At 39.4% G+C, this 22,907-nt stretch overlaps 1 protein-coding gene across 2 annotated transcripts in view; it reads right to left on the bottom strand.

The window, feature by feature from the left end:
- The window catches only part of KIF13B (kinesin family member 13B), a 165,800-nt gene that overhangs the window by 64,911 nt on the left and 77,982 nt on the right, over positions 1-22,907 (bottom strand). For both annotated transcript variants that reach the window (XM_074355608.1, XM_074355607.1), the window contains exons 12-18: positions 22,656-22,766; positions 17,698-17,832; positions 10,601-10,731; positions 7,153-7,239; positions 3,366-3,556; positions 2,625-2,835; positions 1,571-1,733 (exon numbers count right to left, since the gene is read on the bottom strand). In XM_074355608.1, coding sequence (XP_074211709.1) covers positions 1,571-1,733; positions 2,625-2,835; positions 3,366-3,556; positions 7,153-7,239; positions 10,601-10,731; positions 17,698-17,832; positions 22,656-22,766 — 1,029 coding nt within the window. The remainder of the gene's footprint in view (positions 1-1,570; positions 1,734-2,624; positions 2,836-3,365; positions 3,557-7,152; positions 7,240-10,600; positions 10,732-17,697; positions 17,833-22,655; positions 22,767-22,907) is intronic.

Below are 22,907 nucleotides of genomic sequence, written 5' to 3'. Positions count from 1 at the left end.
CAACGGCATTCACAGTATGAACAAGACACTAAGAGAATTTTAAGTACCTCCCCCCTCAACAAAAAAAAAGATTTTGTTAGATAAAAGAGAACAAGACCCAGCCTGAGTTAAAGGAGATCATCTCCTTAGAAAATACTTCTTGTCTAGGTCCTCTTTCTGGCTGAAATCTTCAAATAACTATCTTTTACATCAGTCATAGTGGAGTGGGTTAGCAGCCACCTGTTAACAACAGCTACTTCCACTCCAGCAACGCGTCATCTCTACCAGGAACAGGAGCAGTCCCATGAACACACTCCCAGGTGGCTCGAAGGAAAGAGATGCCCAAAGTCACTTCCAGGTGTTCACCTGGCTGCCCCCGAGGCAGGGCTGCTCATTCCAACAAGCCCAAGTCAGGATACATGGAACAAGGTGACAGTCATGCTCAATGAGGAAAGTGTTCATGTTTCTGTTTCTTTAACTTAAACACTACGGAATGGAAGAAGACCGGCTCCTGCTCTTCTCAGTCTTCTAGAAGAAGTTGAGCCCTGGACCTTCTGTCTACGACTGGCTTTCTTCTACTGTTGTCTGTCTGCGAGTCCCAGTGCACCCATCAATTCGCCCTCCAAATTCCACCAAGGAAAATAAAGTTCTAAGAGGGCAAAATCTTTCAAGCCACACACAGAATACGTATCTAAAGATAATTCTCCAGAGAGTAATGACTGTGTCGCAATACCTCTATTACGAAAAACATTAAGCATTGTATTTGCCAAATATCTACCCCGTGCAAAAACATCAATTTTGATGCTATGATGCCACAGGAGGAAGAAAGATGTGGTCCTTGCTATCAAATTAACACCCAAGGAGGATTCATTAAAGCTGTGCTGTGTCGGGTACTGTGGGAGAAACGAAGCACAAGGACCCCTGTAAATATTTATCTGAATGCAAGACTCTACCTAATCCATCAAAAATTATGTATTAACATGACCAAGAACTATAAAAGAACTTGAATAAGAAAGGGAAACAATCAAATGGAAAGGATGGGAGATTCTGATGGGATTTCCCCCTACATTTTACTAGGCTTCTTACATTATGCAAAAGAAAAAAGAGAGAGATCTGTGATCATGAAAACCCACGTGAAACAATGTGTGATCAGTTTCGCCATGCCAACTGCTGACAGGTAGAAACTGACACACACGCTGCAAGTAAAATGAACACAACTGGGGCAGAGGGGTCAGGGTGGGGTGTGGCAGAGAATGAAGGGAAGAACCACCTGGGGAAGATTCATCAGGAGAGACTTCTCAGAAATAATCTAAACAAGTTTGAAAATAGGAGTTGAGTAAAATTAATTGGTAGAGCTGGAGGGTGGGGAGTACAGGCAGTGAAAGAGGATATTTCTAGCAGATAAAACACATATACGCACAAAGAGAAATGGAAGTAAATTCTGCTCAACAGAGGACACGTACAAAAGGACCCAGACTGCAGAGGGTGCAGATGGGGACGAGGGCAAACCCACCAGGGGTCAAATAACACTGGTGAAACACGAAGCGGTTTTAGCCAATGATACCATTTTTTTCATCAATGGCAACCTCACCTTCCTGTTGGCATCGAGGCTGGAGGCTGGAATCTGTAGGGTTACTTTATACTCTGTTCTTTTATCCAGCTCTTCTGCGATGTAACTGGCTTCTCTCACCAACAGATTGGCTTTGACGATCTGTTCCCTCAACCTCATCAGGCTATTATTCAGTGTTGCTTCTCTTTAAAAAAAAAAAAAAAAAAAAAGGTGGGGAGAGGCAGATAACCATCGAGCAGCACATCAGAATATTACATAGCGCATAATGTTAATGCAAACTGCGGACCAAGCTTGCCAACTGTCTCTTGCACACAGGGAATACATCACCGACACTGACCCATGCACTCACTTGAACGCGGGCTATGTGACAAGCACTGGCACACGCTTCTGTAAGAAGCTGGCCAGAGACTGGGGCAGAGCTTTGCAAACTTGACTGTGTATATAAATCACCCAGGAGTCTTGATCAACTGGAGATTTTGACTCAGTAGGTCTGCGGTGGGGAGCCTGAAACACTACATTTCTATCAATATGCAGGTGGCAGAAATGTTGTCTGTCTGCCAACCAACTCTGAAGAGCGAGAAGTTAGTTAAATACGACCTGTAATCATGGATGAAACATTTAGTGCAACGCCAATCAGCCCACAGAGAGATCAAACTTGCAATCTGAGTCTCATTGGCACCATGCGTACCTACCTGATAAACCACCTTTTTTTCCTTTTTTAAAAGAGCATCTACCCAAGCTTCAGAACCTAAAGTATAATACAATGATAAAGTATAACTTCTAAGTACAAATATTTATTTACTCAAATCCGAAAGCCATTCAAACTGAAAATGGGGACACACCTAACAGGGACTGTTTAAATAAATCAATATAAATTGACAGTTTCCCCATCTTTTTTTTCTCCAAAAATGGGGGCGGGGGCATAATGCCAAGTGGTTCTTAGCTGTAACACTCTCTTTTAATATAATTCATTTTCACTTTAAGGTCTAGCTTTTTCTATCCTGTATGTTGCCCAGTGGGTTCAGGGTGACGAGCACATGCCACACATGTGACAAGGGCCCTACGCACCACCTACCTCTCTTCGGCCCACTGTCTCAGTCGCTGCTGAGCGCTGGGTGAGTGGAAAGAAAACCTGTCTGCGCTCCGGCAGTTCTGCTTCTCAGGAGACAGCCGCCGCCGCAGCTGCTCCAGCTCGTGCTCATACATGAGCCGCTGGCGCTCCAGCGCGGACCGTTTCTCCTCTTCGTGCTGCTGTTCCAGGCTGTTCAGTATGGACTGCATTGGATCTGAACAAGTTTTTTTAAGGCAAATAATAAACAAAAGGTTAAAACTGCACAACACAGTATACTTCAAACGTTGTTCTATATTGTTACGTTGTTTGTCATCCTAATTAATAAAATAAAGACAGTCAGGAAAAGCTTAGCTTTCCTTACTCCCAATTACTGATCACATTATCTGTTCTGTCGATACATGTCACACTATCTTATGCACAGGAAAAGCAGGTCTACTGTACGCTCTATTCATAACCTAAAATAGAGGGAATGCTCCAGAAATCCACTACGTAAGTCAGTGGCAGTCAAGTTTCAAATCTAGAAATCCTATCAATAAGAACAAAGTCTGCAGTGATTTGTATATCAAGGCAGAAGAAAATTTAATTTATTGCTATAAAATATAGTAAATTAAAACCAAAGACACAAAAGAAGTGAGTACAGAGAACAACAACTTTTTTGCTAACATTTAAAAAAGTCTCAGTTGTCAACAACTCTAACATTCCACCGACTTTAAAAGGTTCTAAAACGCAAATAGGACTGCTCACCGTTACTGCCCAGAGCCTTCATGGTTACCTCCATCTGTGCATACTCATAATTGAAGTTGATCTCACTGGATACCTCACTGGAAGAGTCTCCATCTACATCCAGCTGCTCAGAACTGGTATCATTCTTCACGGATGTGTCTTGCTCCTCATCCTCTCGATCTGCTTTCTTTTTCTTTTTAGGCAAATTAAGTCTTGAGGGGAAAGAAGAATATTTCTTAAAGATATGCATTGATTCACTCCATACATTAAGTACTGGCATTTGCTAGATGCCAAGGGGATACCATGTAAGAAGGCAATCACTGTACTTGGAAGTTTCTGCTCTAGAAGAAGAAATAAAACACACACAAGTGCACAAATAATGACCACAGAGGGTGTGACACAAGGCCACGAGACAAGCTGAGGACCACTTCAGACTGGAATAGCAGGGGAAGGGGTGATCGAGTAGGAAGTCACTTGAGCCAAGCCTTAAAGGGTAAGGAGAAAGCAGGGCATTAGGACAGAGGAATGGCACAAGGAATGGAAACTTTCACAGTCTCTGGAGAAATTATAAATAAAACAACACAGAGAGACACAAAATTTGTATAGCAGAATAGCAGAAGTTGTGTGAGATTATGGTGGAAAGATCAACTTAACCTAAACTATGAGGGCTTTTTTTAATTGGAGATTTACAGTGTTTCAGGTGTACAGCAAAGTGATTCAGATATACATACACATATGTATATATAGATATATTCCTTTTCAGATTCTTTTCCATTATAGATTATTACAAGTTACTGAATATAGTTCCCTGTGCTACACAGTAGGACCTTGTTATCTGTTTTATATGTAGTAGTATGTATCTGTTAATCCCAAACTCCTAATTTATCCCTCACCCTGCCTCCCCTTTGGTAACTGTAGGACTGTTTTTTATGTCTGTGAGTCTGTTTCTGTTCTGTACATAAGTTCATTATTATCCTCTAGATTCCACAAACAAGTGTTACCAGATGATATTTGTCATTCTCTGACTTCACTTGGTATGATAATCTCTAGTTCCATCCATGTTGCTGCAAATGGCAAGATTTCATTCTTTTTTGTGACTGAGTAATATATGCAGAAAGAGCATTTGATTAAATTCAATCTTCACTGATGATAAAAAAAAAAAACTCTCACCAAAGTGGGCAGAAAGGGAACATATCTCTATATAAAAGCTGTTTATGACAAACCTATAGCCAGTGTAATACGCAACGGTGAAAAGCTGAAAGCCTTCCTGCTAAAATCAGAAACGTAACAAGTATGTATGTCCACTCTCACCACTTCTATCTAACACAGTAGTGGAAGTTCCAGCCACAGCAATCAGACAAGAGTAAGAAAGAAAAGGGATCCAAATTGGAAGAGAAGAGGCAAAATTGTCATTATACATGGAAGACATGATACTATATATATAGAAAACCCTAAAGACACCACACAGAAACTATGAGAACTGATAAACGAATTCAGCAAGGTATCAAGATACAAGATTAACAACAGAAATCTGGTGTGTTTCTTCACACTAGTAATGAAATCAGAAAGAGAGAGTTAAAAAAAAGTCTCTTAAAATCATGTCAAAAAATAAAATAGCTAGGAATATACCTAACCAACGAAGTGAAGGATTTACACCCTGAAATCTATAAAACACTGATAAAGGAAACTGAAGATGATCCAAAGAAATGGAAAGGCATCCCATGCTCTTGGACTGGAGGAGTTAATATTGTTAAAATGGCCACAATACCTAAAGCAATCTACAGATTCAATGCAACCCCTATCAAATTATCCATGGCATCTTTCACAGAACTAGAACAAGTAATCCTAAAGTTTATATGGAACCACAAAAGATCCAGAATTGCCAAAGCAACACTAGGGAAAAAAAAAAAAAAAAAGAACAAAGCTAAAGAAATAACCCTTCCAGTCTTCAGACAATACTACAAAGTTACAGTCACAAACAGTGTGATATTGGCACAAAAACAGACAGCTGGACCAATGGAACAGAAGAGAGAGACCAGAAATAAGCCCACCAGCCTGTGGTCAATTGATCTTTGACAAAGTAGAAAAGAATATGCAAAGGAGAAAAGACAACCTCTTTAGCAAGTGGTGCTGGGAAAGCTGGACAGTCACATGAAAATCAATGAAGTCAGAATATTCCCTCATACCATATATTAAATAAACTCAAAATGGCTTAAGACTTAAATAACATTCTTTGACATAAACAGTAGCAGAGTTTTCTTAGGTCATTCTACCAAGGCAATAGAAATAAAAGCAAAAATAAACAAATGGGACCTAATTAAACTTACAAGCTTTTGCACAGCAAAGAAAACCATCAACAAAACGAAAAGACAACCTACAGAATGGGAGAGAATACTTGCAGGTGAAGTGACTGACAAGGGGTTAACTTCCCAAAGGTCCAAATAGCCCATACAACTTAATATTAGAAAAACAAAAAACAAAAAACAAAAAAAACTCAATTTAAAAACAGGCAGAAGACCTAGACACTTCAAAGAAAACATGCACATGGCCAACAGGCACATGAAAAGATGCTCAGCATCTCCAATTACTAGAGAAATGCAAATCAAAACCACAAGTAGGTATCACCTCACATGAGTCAGAATGGTCATCATCAAAAAGTCTACAAATAATAAACGCTGGAGAAGGCGTGGAGAAAAGGGAACCTTCTTACACTGTTGGTAGGAATGTAAACCGGTGCGGCCACTGTGGAAAATAGTATGGAGGTTCCTTAAAAAAACTGAAACTAGAGTTACCATATAATGCAGCAATCCTACTCCTGGGCATATATCCGGAAAAGACGAAAACTAATTCAAATGAAATGAAAAACATTTCCCACACACTTTGTACTCCTCTACTCTTTCTTGTATAATCAAAACAGCAACTGGCCCACGAGCAAAGGATCCAGTCAGTCTGATAACTGAAGCACAGCGGCAGGAAGTGGAATGGAGCAGGATTTTATTCACACTCTATCCAGCCTGCCTGTCCTTGTCAATCCAACACCAATTTTGTATGGGAAACAAGGTGTGCAGTCCCAGGTCAGACACTTTCTTTCTCAGCCTCCCTTGCAGCTGAGAGGCAAATTTTAGCAAATAAGATTTAAGTGGAAGGTTGCCGGGGACTCTGGGAAGACTTCTGCTTCTTCTGATCCAACAGGATAGTCAGGGCTGGTCCTGCCACCCTTCCACCTCATTTTCTTCCTGTGTGCCCAATTGCTGCTTTGATGTCTGGAGCGGCACGGCCAAAGGGAAAAGCCAAGATAATGACAAGACTTCTGCCATGACATTTTTGAGGGGCTTAGCCAATGTCAATAACCGTCTTCTTTCAGAGTCCTTGTTTTGTCAGAGAAATAAACTATCTGTTTAAGCCATCAGAGCCAAGTTTGCTGAAAGCATTCCTAAATGATATATGAACCTTATTATATGGATAAGGAAACTAAAACCACTGCTTACAAAATAATAATAAAAAATAAAAAGATAAGCATGTCAGAAAATAACTAATACATTCATATACCAGATGGCAAAACAATATTCTTCCACTGGGAAACAAAAAAGAAAAAAACCATGTAAGTAAACACAGTAACTTCCCTGAGTGTACTGTTCACATGTCCCTCGGGCTCAAGCCATATAGTGAACAAATACATATATATACATATAGTGAATAAATATATATGCACACAAAACAATGTAGCATTTTTATGGCACTAAGTTTACTTCTGTTTCAGAGTATAACCATCAATAATCTCCTTCTTTAAGAGCCACGAACATCATACCTGAAGAAGTGGTTGTTTCCCCATAATATCCTGTCCCCGTGGTGCAGCTGAATAGGACTGGATACAGAAGAGCCATTTACAAATGTTCTGCAGGGAGAAGAGGGCAAGGATGTGCACAGTGATTCTCATCTTTTCTCCTTTAATTTTCAGTGCAATATAGGAAAAAAAAATCAATTCCCCAAAATAAAACCTGCTGTTGGTGAATTTTATTATTTGTATTTACTTCTTTGCTGATTTACCTAAAATGCCTATGGAACCAAGTATAATAGGTTATTATCCTCTATTTTCCAAAGTTCTAAATTCTCATATAGAGCATGTTAAGGAGTAAATATGGAACCATTACAGCCAATAATAAAAGATGGTAGCAGTGAACAGTGTAACTAAAACAAGTATGTCCAATCTACATGGATAAAAAGAGACGTCAACCAACTAAACTCGGAAGTATCTACAGGTATCAGGATAAGAAATGAGACCTATGTTAAATTATTCTGTAACTTCCTATAGCATAGAAAAATGTCCATATCCTATCAATATATAGAAAATGTATAAGACTGACTTGACTGCATATCTTAGAAATGGGGTTCAACAGAAGAATGATGGGGACAAGGGTATTAAGGGAAAATTTTAGAGGGGCAGGAAATAAATAGAAAATCATGCATACCACAAAGACTGACATTCCTGGAATACCAGTGTCATCATGCCTCTCTCCTACTGAATGACTCATCTGCTTAGATACAGGATAAAGGTCAAGTTCTTTACCTTGACATTTAAGGCCCTACAAAAGGAAACCCTCTTTATCTCCTCCTTTTCCTCTTCTAGTGAATTTGCAACACGAGCAAAAAAAAAAAAAAAAAAAAAAAAAAAAAACAGGGTGGGGGTGAGGTTACGTTCTGCCCACTAAACATGACTGACTCTTCCTCCAAATCGAGGTTTAGTCCCATCCTACAACCTGGAATAGGGTTCCCGTTCCTCCCCGTCCTCGAGTCTCACACAGTTTGGTTTCTCAAAAGCTTGGTTTGGCTCCTGCTTCCTGTGTCACTCCAGCCTACAGTATCCTATGTTCTTTAAATTCCTAAAGCCCTCCCCTAGCTTTGTGCTGCCAGTTACTTGTGATGTACGTGCACACACACCACACCTTACCTTACTCTCTATCCAGAGTTCACTTACCACGTGGGTTTTGAATACTGAACATAACTGGTCTCTATGCTCCTACAGTCTGATCATTCAAAACACAAGCTCAGAAAACCAGAGTTATGACAAGAGGGGACCTACTAAAATTAGCAGATTTTAGGCTTTAGGACACAAATTCTTTAAATACAATGAGGAGTTTAAGGAATGGCAAGCACATATATAGGCTTATTTTTTTTTAAAGCTACAGCAGTTAATAAATAAAAGCATGACTACAGTACCAATTCTCCAGGTGTGGTCTGTACGGAGTCCCCAAGATCAAAGCTATCCGTATAACAGCACTAAGCCGCCCTTTTCCATGGCCCTGACATTCGTATCGGCAAGGAGGAAGACCGCTGGGTGTGAGCAAACACCTGGGCAGCGGCACCGAACTTTTATTAGTTGTCACTGGATTATTCGCTGCCGTGCATTCACGATTTTAAAATATGTTTCATTTGAGAAGGCCCTTGATGAAGCAGCAAATTATTGTTTTTAGTAAATCCTGACCTTTGAATACACATCTTAAACATTTCAGGTGGCTAAATGAGAAGTACACACAAAGCACTGTGCTGATGCAAACCAAAGCAGAATGACTACACAAAGTGGTTTTCTGGCAGACATTTTCTTCTTCTTTTTTTTTTTTTTTAATACTTTTTGTTTGTTTGAGGGGAAGGTAATTAGGTTTAGTTTTTTTTTTTTTAATTTAACAGAGGTACTGGGGATCAAACCCATGACCTCATGCATGCTAAGCATGTACTCTACCACTGAGCTATACCCTCCCCCCAGACATCTTGAAAATGACAAAGCCAGTCTGTCACTTGGAGAAAAACAACTGACAGTATTTGTTGCCAACTGTAAATTTCAAGCTTTCCAATGACTTTGAGGAAATTGGTGTCAACGTCCTCCAACCAAAGACCACCAGGAACATTCCCGCAATTGAACCAGTTGGGTCGATTACACACAGTGGAAGAGGAGACATCACAGGAGGCATGGGGTGTCTCAGTGAGAGGGGACTGGGGGGACCTGCTGCAGGAATGGGCTTCAGCCGGACAACTTGGGAAAGAGCATAAGGAGGTGGGGGTTGTGTATATATCGGGAGCTATCAGAGAACAGGAGTAATTCTATGGTATTTTGTCAAAAATCTTATCTATAGAGGGGAGATGAGGATAAAGTTGCAGCTGGTGAAACAGTCACTCACACTGGCCGGGAGAAGGTGTTCGGCATGTTGTGTGTGGAGCACTGACCCTGGATTTTGTCTCTGCTGAAACAAAGTTATGTGGCCTGCTTCGTCTCCCAGCCTCAGAGCAGCCCTCCCCGGGGCTGGTGCCAGGGAGATTATCTGGGAGGAGAGAAGCGTGCCTGAGCTGGCAGTGCCAGGCCAGCTCAGGCTCCTTTTGTCCCCTTTTCTCACTTGTATCCTTCACCATGAGCTTGACAGCTTCCAGATACTTAAAGACTTTACAGATGAAGTTAGTGATGATATTAATGATTTTTTTTTATATAATGATTAATCAACATTCAGAAGATCAATGTAAGTCAGTTAACCATCACCTGTGACAGTTACAGACACTTACACAAAAGGGGCGGTGACAGTTTTATAGCTGAAGGAAACAAACTGACAAATACTTAATTTATATAATGTTATGCCTCTTCATTCATTACTTATTGAACACTTATATATTAGTCTGTATTACATGCTAAGGATAGGGACCAAAAAGAAAGGTTTTTATCCTTAAAGAGCTCACAGTCCCATAGGGTAATGAAGGTTAACAGCCCACAAAGACACAATTGTGAAGTGTTAACATAACAGGAAGTATAAGGCGCTCTTGGAATATATACTAGGGGCCCTTAATTTAGACCAAAGTAGATAATGACAGAGCTTAACCTTGAGGTCAAACAGGAGTTAGCTGGCCAAAGGAATGGCAGATGCAGAGGAATAGGAGATAAACAGGAAGGATGTAAGGGATTTTGTATCAAAAATAGTTGAAAGCCATCTAGCTGTATGGTGAGTGGACCAAGAGAAAGATTAGGGTGCAGGCAGGGGTTCCAATCAAGATCTGATGGGGTCTTATTTAAATAAGGCCATGGTAGTGGGTATAGAGAGGAAGGATGGGTTTAAGCGATATTAAAAAATTAAATATTAAGGACTTGGTAACTGAGTATCTTCATTAAGTGGACATAAAAGCACACAAAGATCAAATGTCCTTATACCATCCTAAGCTAATCTACTTTCTTCCTCTTAAAAATTACTGTGACATTAACACTAATTAAAGTACATTACCTGGTATTCTTCTGAGGAGTCAGCATAACCTGGCCTTCTGACGTGATGTCTATGATACAATGTTCGGGAAGAATTCCCATTCCACACAGCTGGATATCTTGGGAATTTGCTGAACCTATCAATGTATGCTCCTACAAAAGAATCAAATTCACTGATTAATACTGTATTCTTACATGTACACAAACTGAAATCGTCTACTTTGAACTCTTGTATGTTCATCTGTTACCTTAGATAAAAGATTTTTAAAGCAAATGGAATGGTAGGGGGAATTTCTGGCTTTCTCTGAAATTCATTCTACAAGTTATATTTCCTCATAAGGAATAATGCACTGAGTTAAGTTATAACTTTTAAGCTTAAAACTATAGTTTTATATTAATGTCTGTGGTACAGCACATGCTTAGCATGCACCAGGTCCTGGGTTCAATCCCCAGTACCTCATTAAAAACTAAATTGAGTAAATAAAAAACAATAAAATTTTTTAAAGGTATCTACAAAGATATAGAGCTATTCAAATGTAAGGCAAATGTCTACTCCTTGCTATCGGCTGAGGCTTCCTGGCCAATCCCATCCTTTCCTAACCTAGAGAACAGGACTTGACTAGGTGTAAACTTCAAGTAATGCTTTAGTGATGGTCAGGAGCAGGCCTAAAGCAGCTATTTCGTGTTTGTCTCCATTCCCTACTTCTTCCCTCTCCGTCTCACAACACCAACTGCAAGGTGGAGATAAGTTCCAAAGGGGAAAAGAAAAAAATGAGTTCGGAGAGAAAAAGAGCCCATGAACACTGAAAAAAGGGAAGAAAAGCTCCCGAAAGCACTTGGCTTAGACTATTACTGTGTATAATCCCCTTCCCCTCCCACGAGAAATTCTCTCAGGGTCCTAACTGTGACTCTGGAATCCTCTGTCCCTGGGGGTGGAGGTGAAGAAAAGCTCTGAACCACCCCCAAGGGGAGCTGGAGTGCAGAACCAGCTCCCACTCCCACGCTCCAAGACAGCAGTCGGGCTCACTCCCATGTCTCCGCCCTTGCTCTGGTCCTCTCTGCCCGAAACACGCTCTCTTCCCTTCATCTAAATATAAAATATCTTCAACACCTACTTCTACTTCCACAGGTTTCATTAGTAGCCTACACTGACTTTTCCCTCCTCTGAACCCTAGTTACATTCAGAGTCAGAATCACCGTTTACTACTGCACGAATGTTGTTTTCTCCCCTTATTTAACGCATGCAACCTAGGCAGGACTCCTGCATCTTCAACAACAGGCACAGTACATGATACACAGTGGATGCTGCTACGTATCTGTTGATAAACTGAATTGAAAATCAAAGATACTAAGTCAAACAGCAAAGGTCTAATCCAAAATCTAGAAGGAAAATTTCATTTTCTCAACAAATACTCTATTGAGCATCTTTTGAGCTGGGCACCGAGACAAAAGATAGACAAGGCCCCATAGAGCTTACGTTATAAATGACAATGTCAGTGTCTCATTTGAGGTTATAATCTATTCTGATTTTATGGGGGAGGGTATAGCTCAAGTGGTAGAGCACGTGCTTAGCATGCATGAGGTCCTGGGTTCAATCCCCAGGACCTCCTCTAACAATAAATAAATAAACCTAATTACCTCTCCCTACAAAAAAAATTTTTTTAATCTATTCTGATTTGGATGATGATTTACTGGAATTTCAAATATTAAGTTCTAAAGGCTCAACTCTGCTAAAGCCCAATTGTTTGATGCTTCAACAAGTCAGGCAATAAGCTTTTTGATATGTTCTTCCTGTGGTGTTCTAAGGACTGCAATAAAAACACTGATGAGGGAAAGAAAGAAACTTAGCAGACATTGTGAGTAACTAAATGCTGTGGAAGTACAAGGTATCAGGGACACCCTTTCAGTCTCTATGTGATATGAGTATAATAACCCCAAGGTTTATTAGTTTTAGGGAACACTTTAGCAAATACCTTTCTTCATCCATTTTATTTCATTTCACTAGAGATAATTAGTTAGGTGTTCTATGAATTCACTGTCACCTGCTTCCCTATGAAGCAACTATTTATGTGGTGCTTCTGAAAATCTCCCTTTGATCAACTAAGACCTAAAAGAGTGAGAAAGAGGAAGGGGAGGAAGACGGAGAGTGACACATTTCAGGGGGCGGCTTTCCCCACGTGGCAGACAGAAGAGCAGTCAGTGCGGCCCACCCAGTGCCTCAGCCTTATCAGTGTCTCAGTTCCTGAAGGAAAAGCTGGATACCGGGGGCAATAAGCAGAGAAGGATTCGTTCCTCTTTACAGATCTAAATAATCAATAGTCTTTAAGAAAGAAATCGCTCTGGCTTAACAGAACTAGGCTGAAGACAGCCTTTCAGGAATGGAGGTGAGGAATGAAGGAAAAGTATCTGTCTTTTGCAAATTCAAATATTACACTAGGTGAGCCCAACTGCTGCCAACCAAATACTCCCCACGGCCACACCTGGGTCCCTGAAGCCCGGCCCATGGCTCCGTCAACACTGAACGGCAGCATCCCTGCCATTCTGATCACCACCGGTGACAGAACGCTGGCGGGCGATTCACCTGCAGGGGGAGCCGTGCTCGCTGCAGGGCCAACACACTCTCTGAGGCTGCTGTGGGACCTCTGGCACAAGTCTTGACCAAGTGTGTATGTGTATAATTTGCCCCAAATCCTTCAGAATCACCTTGCTTCCCAAGGCATTATTAGCTGACTTGTGAAAAGAGTATATCCAGAAAGGTACAAGCAAAACCACTCAAAGATCTGGTGGATAATTCAAAGGCGTGATTAGAATCAATCATACTATGATTCTACTTCTGTAATTAAAAAATATGTATCAGTATAAATCTACACATCCATAAAGGAACAGACTCAGAATACAGATAAAAATATTAAATAATGACTGTGGTCTTGTCTGGGTGTTGGAATTTGGGTTCTAATCCCCCCTTCTTTTTCCAGTATGTTCTTCTAAGACTTTTTAGGAAAAAAAGTGTATTGCTAGCATAATGTTAAGGCGAGGGGAGAAGTTCTTCCCTCTAGAAGCTTGGCTTATGCTGATATAAATCTCCAAGTCTCTCAAAAAACTAAAAACAGAATTACCATATGACCTAGTAATTCTACTGGGTATACATCAAAAAAAAAAAAAAAACAACAACTACTAATTCGAAAAGATACACACCTCAATGTTCAAAGCAGCATTATTTACAATTACTAAGATATGGAAGCAACCTAAGTGTCCAACAATAGACAAATGATAAAGAAGATGTGGTGTGTGTGTGTGTGTGTGTATACATATATAGACATATGTATATACATAAACACAATGGAATACTACTCAACCAAAAAAATTGAAATTTTGCCATTTGTAGCAACATGGGTGGACTTGGAGGGCATTATGCTTAGTAAAATAAGTCAGACAGAGAAAGATAAATACTGTATGATATGGCTTTTATACAGAATCTAAAAACTACAAACTAGTGAATGTAACAAAAAAGAAACAGACTCACAGATACAGAAAACAAACTAGTGGTTACCAGTGTGGGGAGAGGGGCATTACAGGGCTGGGAGAGTGGGAGGTACAAACTACTGGGTGTAAGACAGGCTCAAGAATGTACTGTACAACACAGGGAATAGAGCCAACATTCTGTACTAACTGTATATGGAGTGTAACCTTTGAAAATTGTATAAAAATTTCTAAAATAATCAGTTTAGAAAGAAATAAATCTCCAGTCTACCTCAGAACTGCAGGCAGGCCTTGCTTTGCACAAGAGGGCAGGACTGTAAAAACAACTTGGCAAAGAGAATTTAATCAATGGGGAAAACTGCAAAAATTCTGTGACATTTAAAAATGTCATGTTTGAAGAATTCTCTCACTGTTACAACATATAGGGAAAGAACAGTAAAATTATTTTATATTTTAGTAATATTTATTTAGTACACTGTCACTGAGATCATTAGAAACACTGAAACATACAGCAGTTTATTTCTTTGTTAAAAGCTTATTGAGAGTAGTCTGAACGCTGCTTGCCTGCCTCTTCGCAATACAGAACTTGCAACATGGAGTAAGAGTATTCTCCACAGCTTGGCAAATTGTCATACTCCTTTCTAAGCTTCTACCACTTTATCCTTTGTGCCTTCAACATTGCAAAATATCTCCAAGAGTTCCCCTCATGTGAATTGCTTTCTGCTATCACTCTCTTCAAGACAGCTTCATCCTTCCCATCACAACCACTTTCATTATTTACATCCATCTAAGTTCACCTCCACTTATCTCCTCCAGCTGCACATCTAGAATCTCATGAACGGCAGTGATTTCAACATCATTTACTAAACTGTGTTAACTGTGTGCAATCTGTGTATATTGGAACCATGCAAAGCAAGAGCTGCCTATGCATGCAAATTAGATGCAAAATTACCTTGTGAATTACGTTCCACCTATGATCTGGCCACCATACCTTGCCTCTGCCAATTCTAGACAGAACAAATAAATGGAGGATCCTATTCTGGAAGAGAACCATTCAACTGGGGACTAGAAAGAATGTTAGAGGTAATTTAATCCAGCGCCCTCATTTTATAGATGGGGTGCTGAAAGTCACTCAGTGATGTGAAGTTATCTGCTCAGCACCTAAACTGACTTGAGAATTTGAAGGCAAAGAAATAAAAAATGCTCAGCCTCCAAATTCCTCCATCCCACATCATGGTATCGTTTTACTGAAGCAAAAACTGTTCTTGGACTGAGATCATCCTTTTGAATGTGCTTTGTCATGAATATACTTTTGTCATGGGTTTAGCTTGGGCAGTGAAGAAATCAACACTGCCTCAAACTCTGCCAAAACCGGGTTGACCACACAGTCTGAAACAGAATCCAACACCTCCACACAAGATGACCAGAAATATTCTGACTGCTCTCCAAAAGTCCTTAAATAGTTTCTTTGTGTAATTTTTTAGTTAAGGAACAGATACGAATCAAGTTTGTGGGTTTTTATTTTGTGGGGTGTATGTGTTTGTGTTCCAATTTGAACTTCATCACATCAGAAAGAAAAAATTCACAGTTCTGAAAATTAAAAGGGCAGAATTCCTAAGTCATATTCTAATACTGCATCTCCTAAAGCATATGAATGTCTACAGCTGAAATTCCAACACAAAGTGCTGCCAACACTGCTTAGAAGCACAGCGAGTGATGTGCTAGTGCATCATTTCTTTCCAAAGGACAAGGATAATACAACAAGGTGCTAGAGTATCAAATGAGAAAACGGCACGTGGAGTACTTTATATGTGTATCGTGCTTCTGTTTATAAAGTGCTCCTATATGTCAAATCCCATTTAATCCTCCAGGAACCCTGTGAGGTAGCCAGCCAGAGAGAATTTCCCTTTACAGAGGAAGAATCTGTAGACTTGGCGGGGGGGGGGGGGGCACAAAGGACTAGAGATCTAACATCTGCTAAGCCAAGGTACGAGACAAAAACTCAAGGCATCACACCCCTAACTCCAGGTTGCTCACACCACACCACAACCCCAGATGTGCACACGTGACTGTGTGCAAAGACACGCTTTAACTTACAGCATAATAAAGCATGGTATGGGATACTTATGCATAAAGGGGCCTTATCAAAACGCCACAGAGCAGTTATCCCAGATATCACTGATAAGAACTGGGAAGCCAGCCAATGCGTCATGAATTCTTCAGTCTCTTTGGAAATGAAATGACACAATTCTCTCATTTTAAAGCTGCTTCCAGCTGTACCAGCTCATTACCTTCACTTTGCCAGTCACTAACTTAGTTAAACCCACACAGATAGTTCCTGCATTATGAGGGGGAAAATTTTTCCTCCCAATATTTATTAACCATATGTCAGAGTCATATATAATCCATTACATAATGCAGTTATGCTCTGGGCTTGGCAAAGGCAATTTTGACAAAGTCCTCATAATTTATGTAGTGTCTCAAGAATCATGCTCATTCTAATGTCGGCTCTTGTCTTCCTGACATGTCCCGTGACATATAGATTTCAGTGTATATGAGTATACACACAGTGCATATAGATTCCAATGTATATACTTTTTTCTGATCCATACTCTGACCCTCAGTCTCTAAGTGTCCTACTCTCTCTCTCTCTCTTTCTTTTTTAATTTAAGCATAGTTTACAATGTCGTGTCAATTTCTGGTGTATAACATGTTTCAGTCATACATATACATACATATATTCATTTTCATATTCTTTTTCATTGTAGGTTATAGTCTTTTTTTCCTTTCCTGTCAGTTTTATTGAGGTATAACTGACATATTGCACTGTGTACGTTTAAGGTGTACAGTCATTTGACTTGTATGCATCATGATGAAAACAAAAGATTAGTCTCATACAGATACAATATTAAAAAAATAGGAAAAAAAATTTTTCCACGTGATGAGACCTCTTAGAATATACTCTCTTGACAACATTTATATATAACACCCAGCAGTGTTAACGATATTTATCATGTTGCACATTATATCCCTAGTACTCAGTTATCTTATAACTGCAAGTTTGTACCTTTGGACTGCCTTCATCCAATTCCCCCTCCCCCGACCCAGTTACACTCTTTTAAGTTGAAAATCCAAAAATTTTAATGTTCCTAAGAGTTACTGGAAACACACGTTTCAAACCGAGTAGTCCTAAGAACGTAACTTCCTTTAAATATATCCTCTTGTAAGCTAAGAAACCACTCACAAAAACGTATGCTTCACACAAAAATAACAACAGCTTTAGTCTACCAATGAATCACTTAGTTTAAAACTCATTCTTCAACCTTTAAAGTTACCTGCTTAACTCCCTGGTTTTATCATGTAAAATGATAGAAGCTAAGCTACTTCATTTGCTGAAAATAATATCAGAATGTCAGTTTTTATATTTACTCAGTTGAATGACATCACTCAAAGACTTAAAAAGAGAAACCGATCCCAGAAATTCAGGTTCTTCTACACTTCAGCTTACTCAAATAAAAACAATTTGCTAACTCGTTATTTCTGAATATGCCTGGTTCTCCAAGTGTGAAATACTACTCTGAAATACTGTTCTATTTCATGGCAGGAAACTGGAAATAGTAGCAAAGCCTGTTACTTCACCTTTAAGTAGTAAACCAGGAGTTCATTCAGAGCAGGATCAGCATTCAGGTTAACAAGGAAACATTTATCATCCCCAACTTTAATTCCCGAAGACTGAAGAGATATTCCAAGACTCTCAAGCTGTTTCTGTCGCTCCTGTAAATGCAGTACACAATTATTAACTCCACAACGGCAAGATATAAAAAGTCTTAGAGTAATTATTAAACAACCTTATAACTCAAATATGTTATCTTAGGATATGGTATTATACAGATTACTGTATTCATTCTCCTTCTAAATAATATAATGTTGTTCTGTTAACTAAAACTTTTTTATCAAAAATAAAGCCATTAAAAATAGCAACCAAGTGTACTACTGAGGTCTCAATTTTCATTCCTGAAAATATCTAACATCCTGAATTCATCTTTCTCACTTAATTCTATACAAATAAGCAAATGTAAGTGTGTTTTTCACAACTGTGATTTTTCTAAAAAGCCAAGTTCTTAATACTACTCTGCTGCTTGACACTCAGCCAGGATAAAGGCCAAACTCCCTCAAAGTCCCTTCAGTCTGGCCTGTTTACTCTCCATCATGGCATCTTGATACTCCTACCCTCAAATCCTGTACTACAGTTACATGGAACATCTTCCAGGCTCCTGAAGGTGTCAAGAATGCTCTCTAGTCTAAGGGATTTTACACCTACTCCTTCTATCTGGAGCATACCTGTCTTCACGCTTGGTAACTGTTCACGTGACCATTTACTTCTCTGTTAGGGCATGGACCCCATCTATCCACTGTGTATTCCTAGCACCTAGCACCGTGCACACACACAGGATCACTCAAATCGTCAGTCCTGTGAATTTATCAAAATAAAATCTGTATATTCATTCAAGCACCATTTTCGTAAGAGCATGAACCTTCCCTTTTTGTGCCTACCTGTCTCTGAAACCACACAACATATGAACGTGTCCACACAGGGAGAGGCATATGAACCCTGCAATCTAGGCTCTATGACGAAGGAGTATGAATTGGGGCAGAACAGGGGTTCTCTGACTGTGTATAAATAGCAAATAGTAAAAAGTCACCAAGGACCTTTGATTCTGAGGAAAGACAAGACAGAATAAGTTATTTAACTAGGGCTATGCAGTAAATTTGCAGAATAATTAAACTGCAGCCTTAGAATTTGCTATTTCTCGGCATGCTGTCCTAAGTTACACGGCCACTGCAACCCAGTCAACCTCACCTAGAAGCATACCATTACAAACGCAGGGAAGGGGATATTTTGGTTGTGGGTCTTTGAATCAAGCCTCTCTTCTGACGAAAAAATACTACTGGGTTCTTTCAGAAGTTCTGAATAGGTTAGCACTAGACATTAGAGTTTTCAGCACATAATTCTAAGAAATTACTATCCTTGAAAAAGAACTATGTTCTTCAAATGAGGAAAGCAATTCTAATATATCCTGTGTAGTCCCGTCTGAGCAAAGGCTCCTTTACTTAGAGATACTGGTGTAACTGAAGAGTTATTCCAGGAATAAGAAACATTTCTCTACAAAAAGTATTTTTTTTTAATAAACTAAAAATGACATGGGTAGATGCTCATGAACTAATGTTAAAATGAAAAATGCAGAGTGTAACTAGTACAACCATCCATGCACCGGGAAAACCTGAAAGAAACTACAAAGGTAGTAACGGTAGTTTTCTTTGGATGATCGGATCAGGTAAATTTTCTTCACAATAATCTTTCTGTATTTTCTATATGTAAATATGACGTTTGAAATACAATCCTTTCTTCTACTTTTACATTTACCATGACCCTTAATTCTCACTGGGAAATAATTAAAAGATTTAAAAGAAATTTGGTCACTATCAAAATTTTAATTTGTGGCAAAATTTTAATTCATACAGAGACAAAGTCAAGCCTGAAAAAGAAAATATGACTTAACAAGGGGAAAGCTGCTCAGAGGGAAAAGACAAGACTAAACTGAGATAATGTACATAAAACAGCCAAGATGTACTTACGTAGCATATGGCATATAGTAAATGTTTTAACAGATAAATTAATAAATTCTTTCTAGTTCCTACTGGTGAGATCTAAGAATCTTAGTTTGACATCCAAGCCCTATAACAGCCAAACTTACTAAGCTTATTTCCACCTACTCCCACACTCCCTAATAGTAACTTTCTGACTTTTGCTCAGTATTGATGACAGAATATGGAACAAATGTTAACTGAATACAGGTTTGTCCAAGGTCACTGAACAAATCTATGCCAAAGGCAGGAATGTAAATTCCTGGTTAGCAGTGGGAGTAAGCTATTGTTTTATCCTACTTCCTTAAGCACCTTCCTGTCACTTGAGAGTTTATAAAGATAAAAACATCACAAAATTTTTGTCCAAACCAAAGGGCACAATATTGGAAAACTATCAATTTGTTGTTACAGCTGCCACCAAAAAAATTTACAGTTTTTAATCGTCTAAAAAATTACAAAAGTTTGCAACATCTAGGAATCAGTTCAAAGAATAAAAAAGTATTGTATGATGAAATACAGTTATGCTTAATGATATCACTAAATACTGCTTCTGATATCAAAAACTGACATCTTACAGAAAAAGTGAACCAAACAGTAAACAGTACAGCCATCTGGGTCCGATGGTGCCTGTCACAGCTCTTCAAGTCTGCTGCTGAAGCCATAAATAACACAAAAACCAATGAGCGTGGCACATTCCAATAAAATTGCTTATGAAGAGAAATGGCAAGACGGGGTTTGGCCCAAGGACTTAGTCTGCCAACCCCTGGTCTATCTCACTTAAGCGTACGTTTCTTACTAAGAACATAAAAGAAGAAAATAAGAGACACTGTGGTATCATAGATATGGCACTGGGCTTAGAAATAAGTCGACTTGAGTTCTGACTGTTTACTCAAAAATATTATTAAGCATATACTTTCAGAAGCTAAAAGATATGACCTTTTTCTTGGGAACAAATTCATCAGGTAATAAAAGTATACAGGAGAAACTGAATAGTAAAGTTTAACGTGATTAAAAGGTCACAGGATCTCACTGGCACAGACAATCTCGGGGGCTGGCATACTAGAGGGACATGCCACAGAACACAGAGGACTTATGGGGAGTCTGGCTGACTTGGAACAGACCCCCAAGAATGACATAAAAAGTTCTTCAAAAAAGAAATCTACTTAACTTAGTTCACCCAGATTTCTCGAAAGTTATCTGACCAAGTACCCTTTATCCCCCAAAAGACCTGTTAACAATTTGTGGCTATGGTGCCAGAAATACACTTTAGGAAATGTCAGTCTGTATTGCAGATTAGTCAATGATTAGTCAATGACCACCAGACCAAGTGTCTTCCAGTGAGAGAGGGGAAGAAAGCCCAGCAGCACTGAAGCCTGGGGGCTTGGAAAGATAAGGTGCTGGATAACATCAAAGAGGGAGTCAGGGAAGGAAAGATGCAACCGACAAGCTTCACCAGCCCTGCAACCTCACTCGGGCCTCCCCCGCTTTGTATCAGCGCAGAGCAGCCCAGGTACAGCAGGACTTCAAAGCCAACGTTTTACTTCCAGAGTAGCTCAAAAATGCTCACACAAGTTCATTCCAAATTGGACAATTATTAGAATGACTTTAGTTTATGAAAAACAGAAAGTAAAATACGTAATGAGAGATAAAATTTATACACTGACGTATTCTTTGCTCTTTGAGGAATATGCTTTGAAGTAACCCAGTGCTGGGATATCAATAAGACCAGTCATACGTTGATCTTTAATGAAATCAGGTGATGGGTATCTGCGGACTGACTATACTCTTCTTTTCATCTGTTTTGAAAAGGGCTGTAACAAAAAAATGTTTACAAATGGACTCAAATCCTAGTCTGCACTAATATAAATCTAACATCCACTTCATGCTACACAGTAGCAGTATTGCCCTACAACATCGGATGTATCAATCGCTTCCAGACAGCATACTTAACGATGGAATCTACTGGGGGACAGAAATGGCAAGTTCTGTCTATTCGCTCACACAAGAAACAGTTGAAAACACTAGAGATTTTTAACTTCAGAAAAGGAGGGGAAGAGGCAGGGGTGACTTCAAGTATCTAGGCAGTTAACAGTCCCCATCTCGCCAGGCTGTTGGGAGGACTTGGGAGGATTAAATAAAATATTCTATTTAAAAGTGATCGTAACATGTAAGTGTATTCAGTTAGTATGGATATTATTATTACTATTAGTTACCGCATCCAAGTGGGACACTTATTCTCCTGGCTTTGGAAGAACAAACTAAGGCCAAAGAGTAGAAATGAAACAATAAAAGATTTCAATTAAATAGCCACTATCAGAGTTGTCCAATCATGAGAAGACTGCTCGACAGGTTACTGAGCTCCAGATTACAATACGCAATATATATTTCTAAAACAGAGGCTGAATAGCCATCTAACAGGAAAGCCATAGAGTAAATCTTTTACGAAGTAGAAATTGGACATTTTTGGATTGTCTCCAAGTGCCAGTGTTCCCACTCTAAGATTTCACAACTCTGTCTGTATTAAGTGGTCTGAAAATGAGAGGCAGTCACCTCAGATTTAGGTATTTCCTGTTATTTTACTAAGCTGTCATACTGAAGCCAGAAGCTCACAGCCTAAGTACCTAGTGCTAATAATTTTGGTTGGTGAAGTTCCTCAGGTCTGCAAAGCATGTAACAGAATCAGGCGTTCAGAGCCAGAGGCTACAAAGTAGTTATTTCATTTAAAAACTATACAATCCTAACAAAAATATTTCTTACATAACGAACAATCAATTAATTTTAATTATACCTTCAAATTAACGCTGTATAAACTCCTGGGTTTAGATCTTATTATTGGTGCTAGATTTGCCATTTTCAAAGCTAAATAAAACTCAAAAAGGAACCAGAAACACGCGTGAGCTGCACTGCACAAACTGCTGCAAGGATTCTCTCCTTAAGCAGGAAACACCAACCTGAGCGATCTCCTCAGTTTTCCTCAATTTCTCCTCCCAGGTCACAGTCATCTCCTGGATGAGCTTCTCTGATTCTTCTAGCCGGTCTTTCAGCTCTGGAGATTGCATTGCCTACGAGCAAAATGTTTATTTCATGAAATGTCTGCACAGTGCCCTGAAAAAAGAATTAACTAAATTCAGAAGGTCAAGAGGAACAATCTGTCTCCTCTCAGCTTACTGAGGTCTCTGATCTGCCCAAGACACAACAAGGAC

The sequence above is a fragment of the Camelus bactrianus genome, chromosome 31 (assembly GCF_048773025.1).
Source record: "Camelus bactrianus isolate YW-2024 breed Bactrian camel chromosome 31, ASM4877302v1, whole genome shotgun sequence".
NCBI classification, from domain to species: domain Eukaryota; kingdom Metazoa; phylum Chordata; class Mammalia; order Artiodactyla; family Camelidae; genus Camelus; species Camelus bactrianus.
This window is presented reverse-complemented; position numbering and strand designations above follow the sequence as displayed.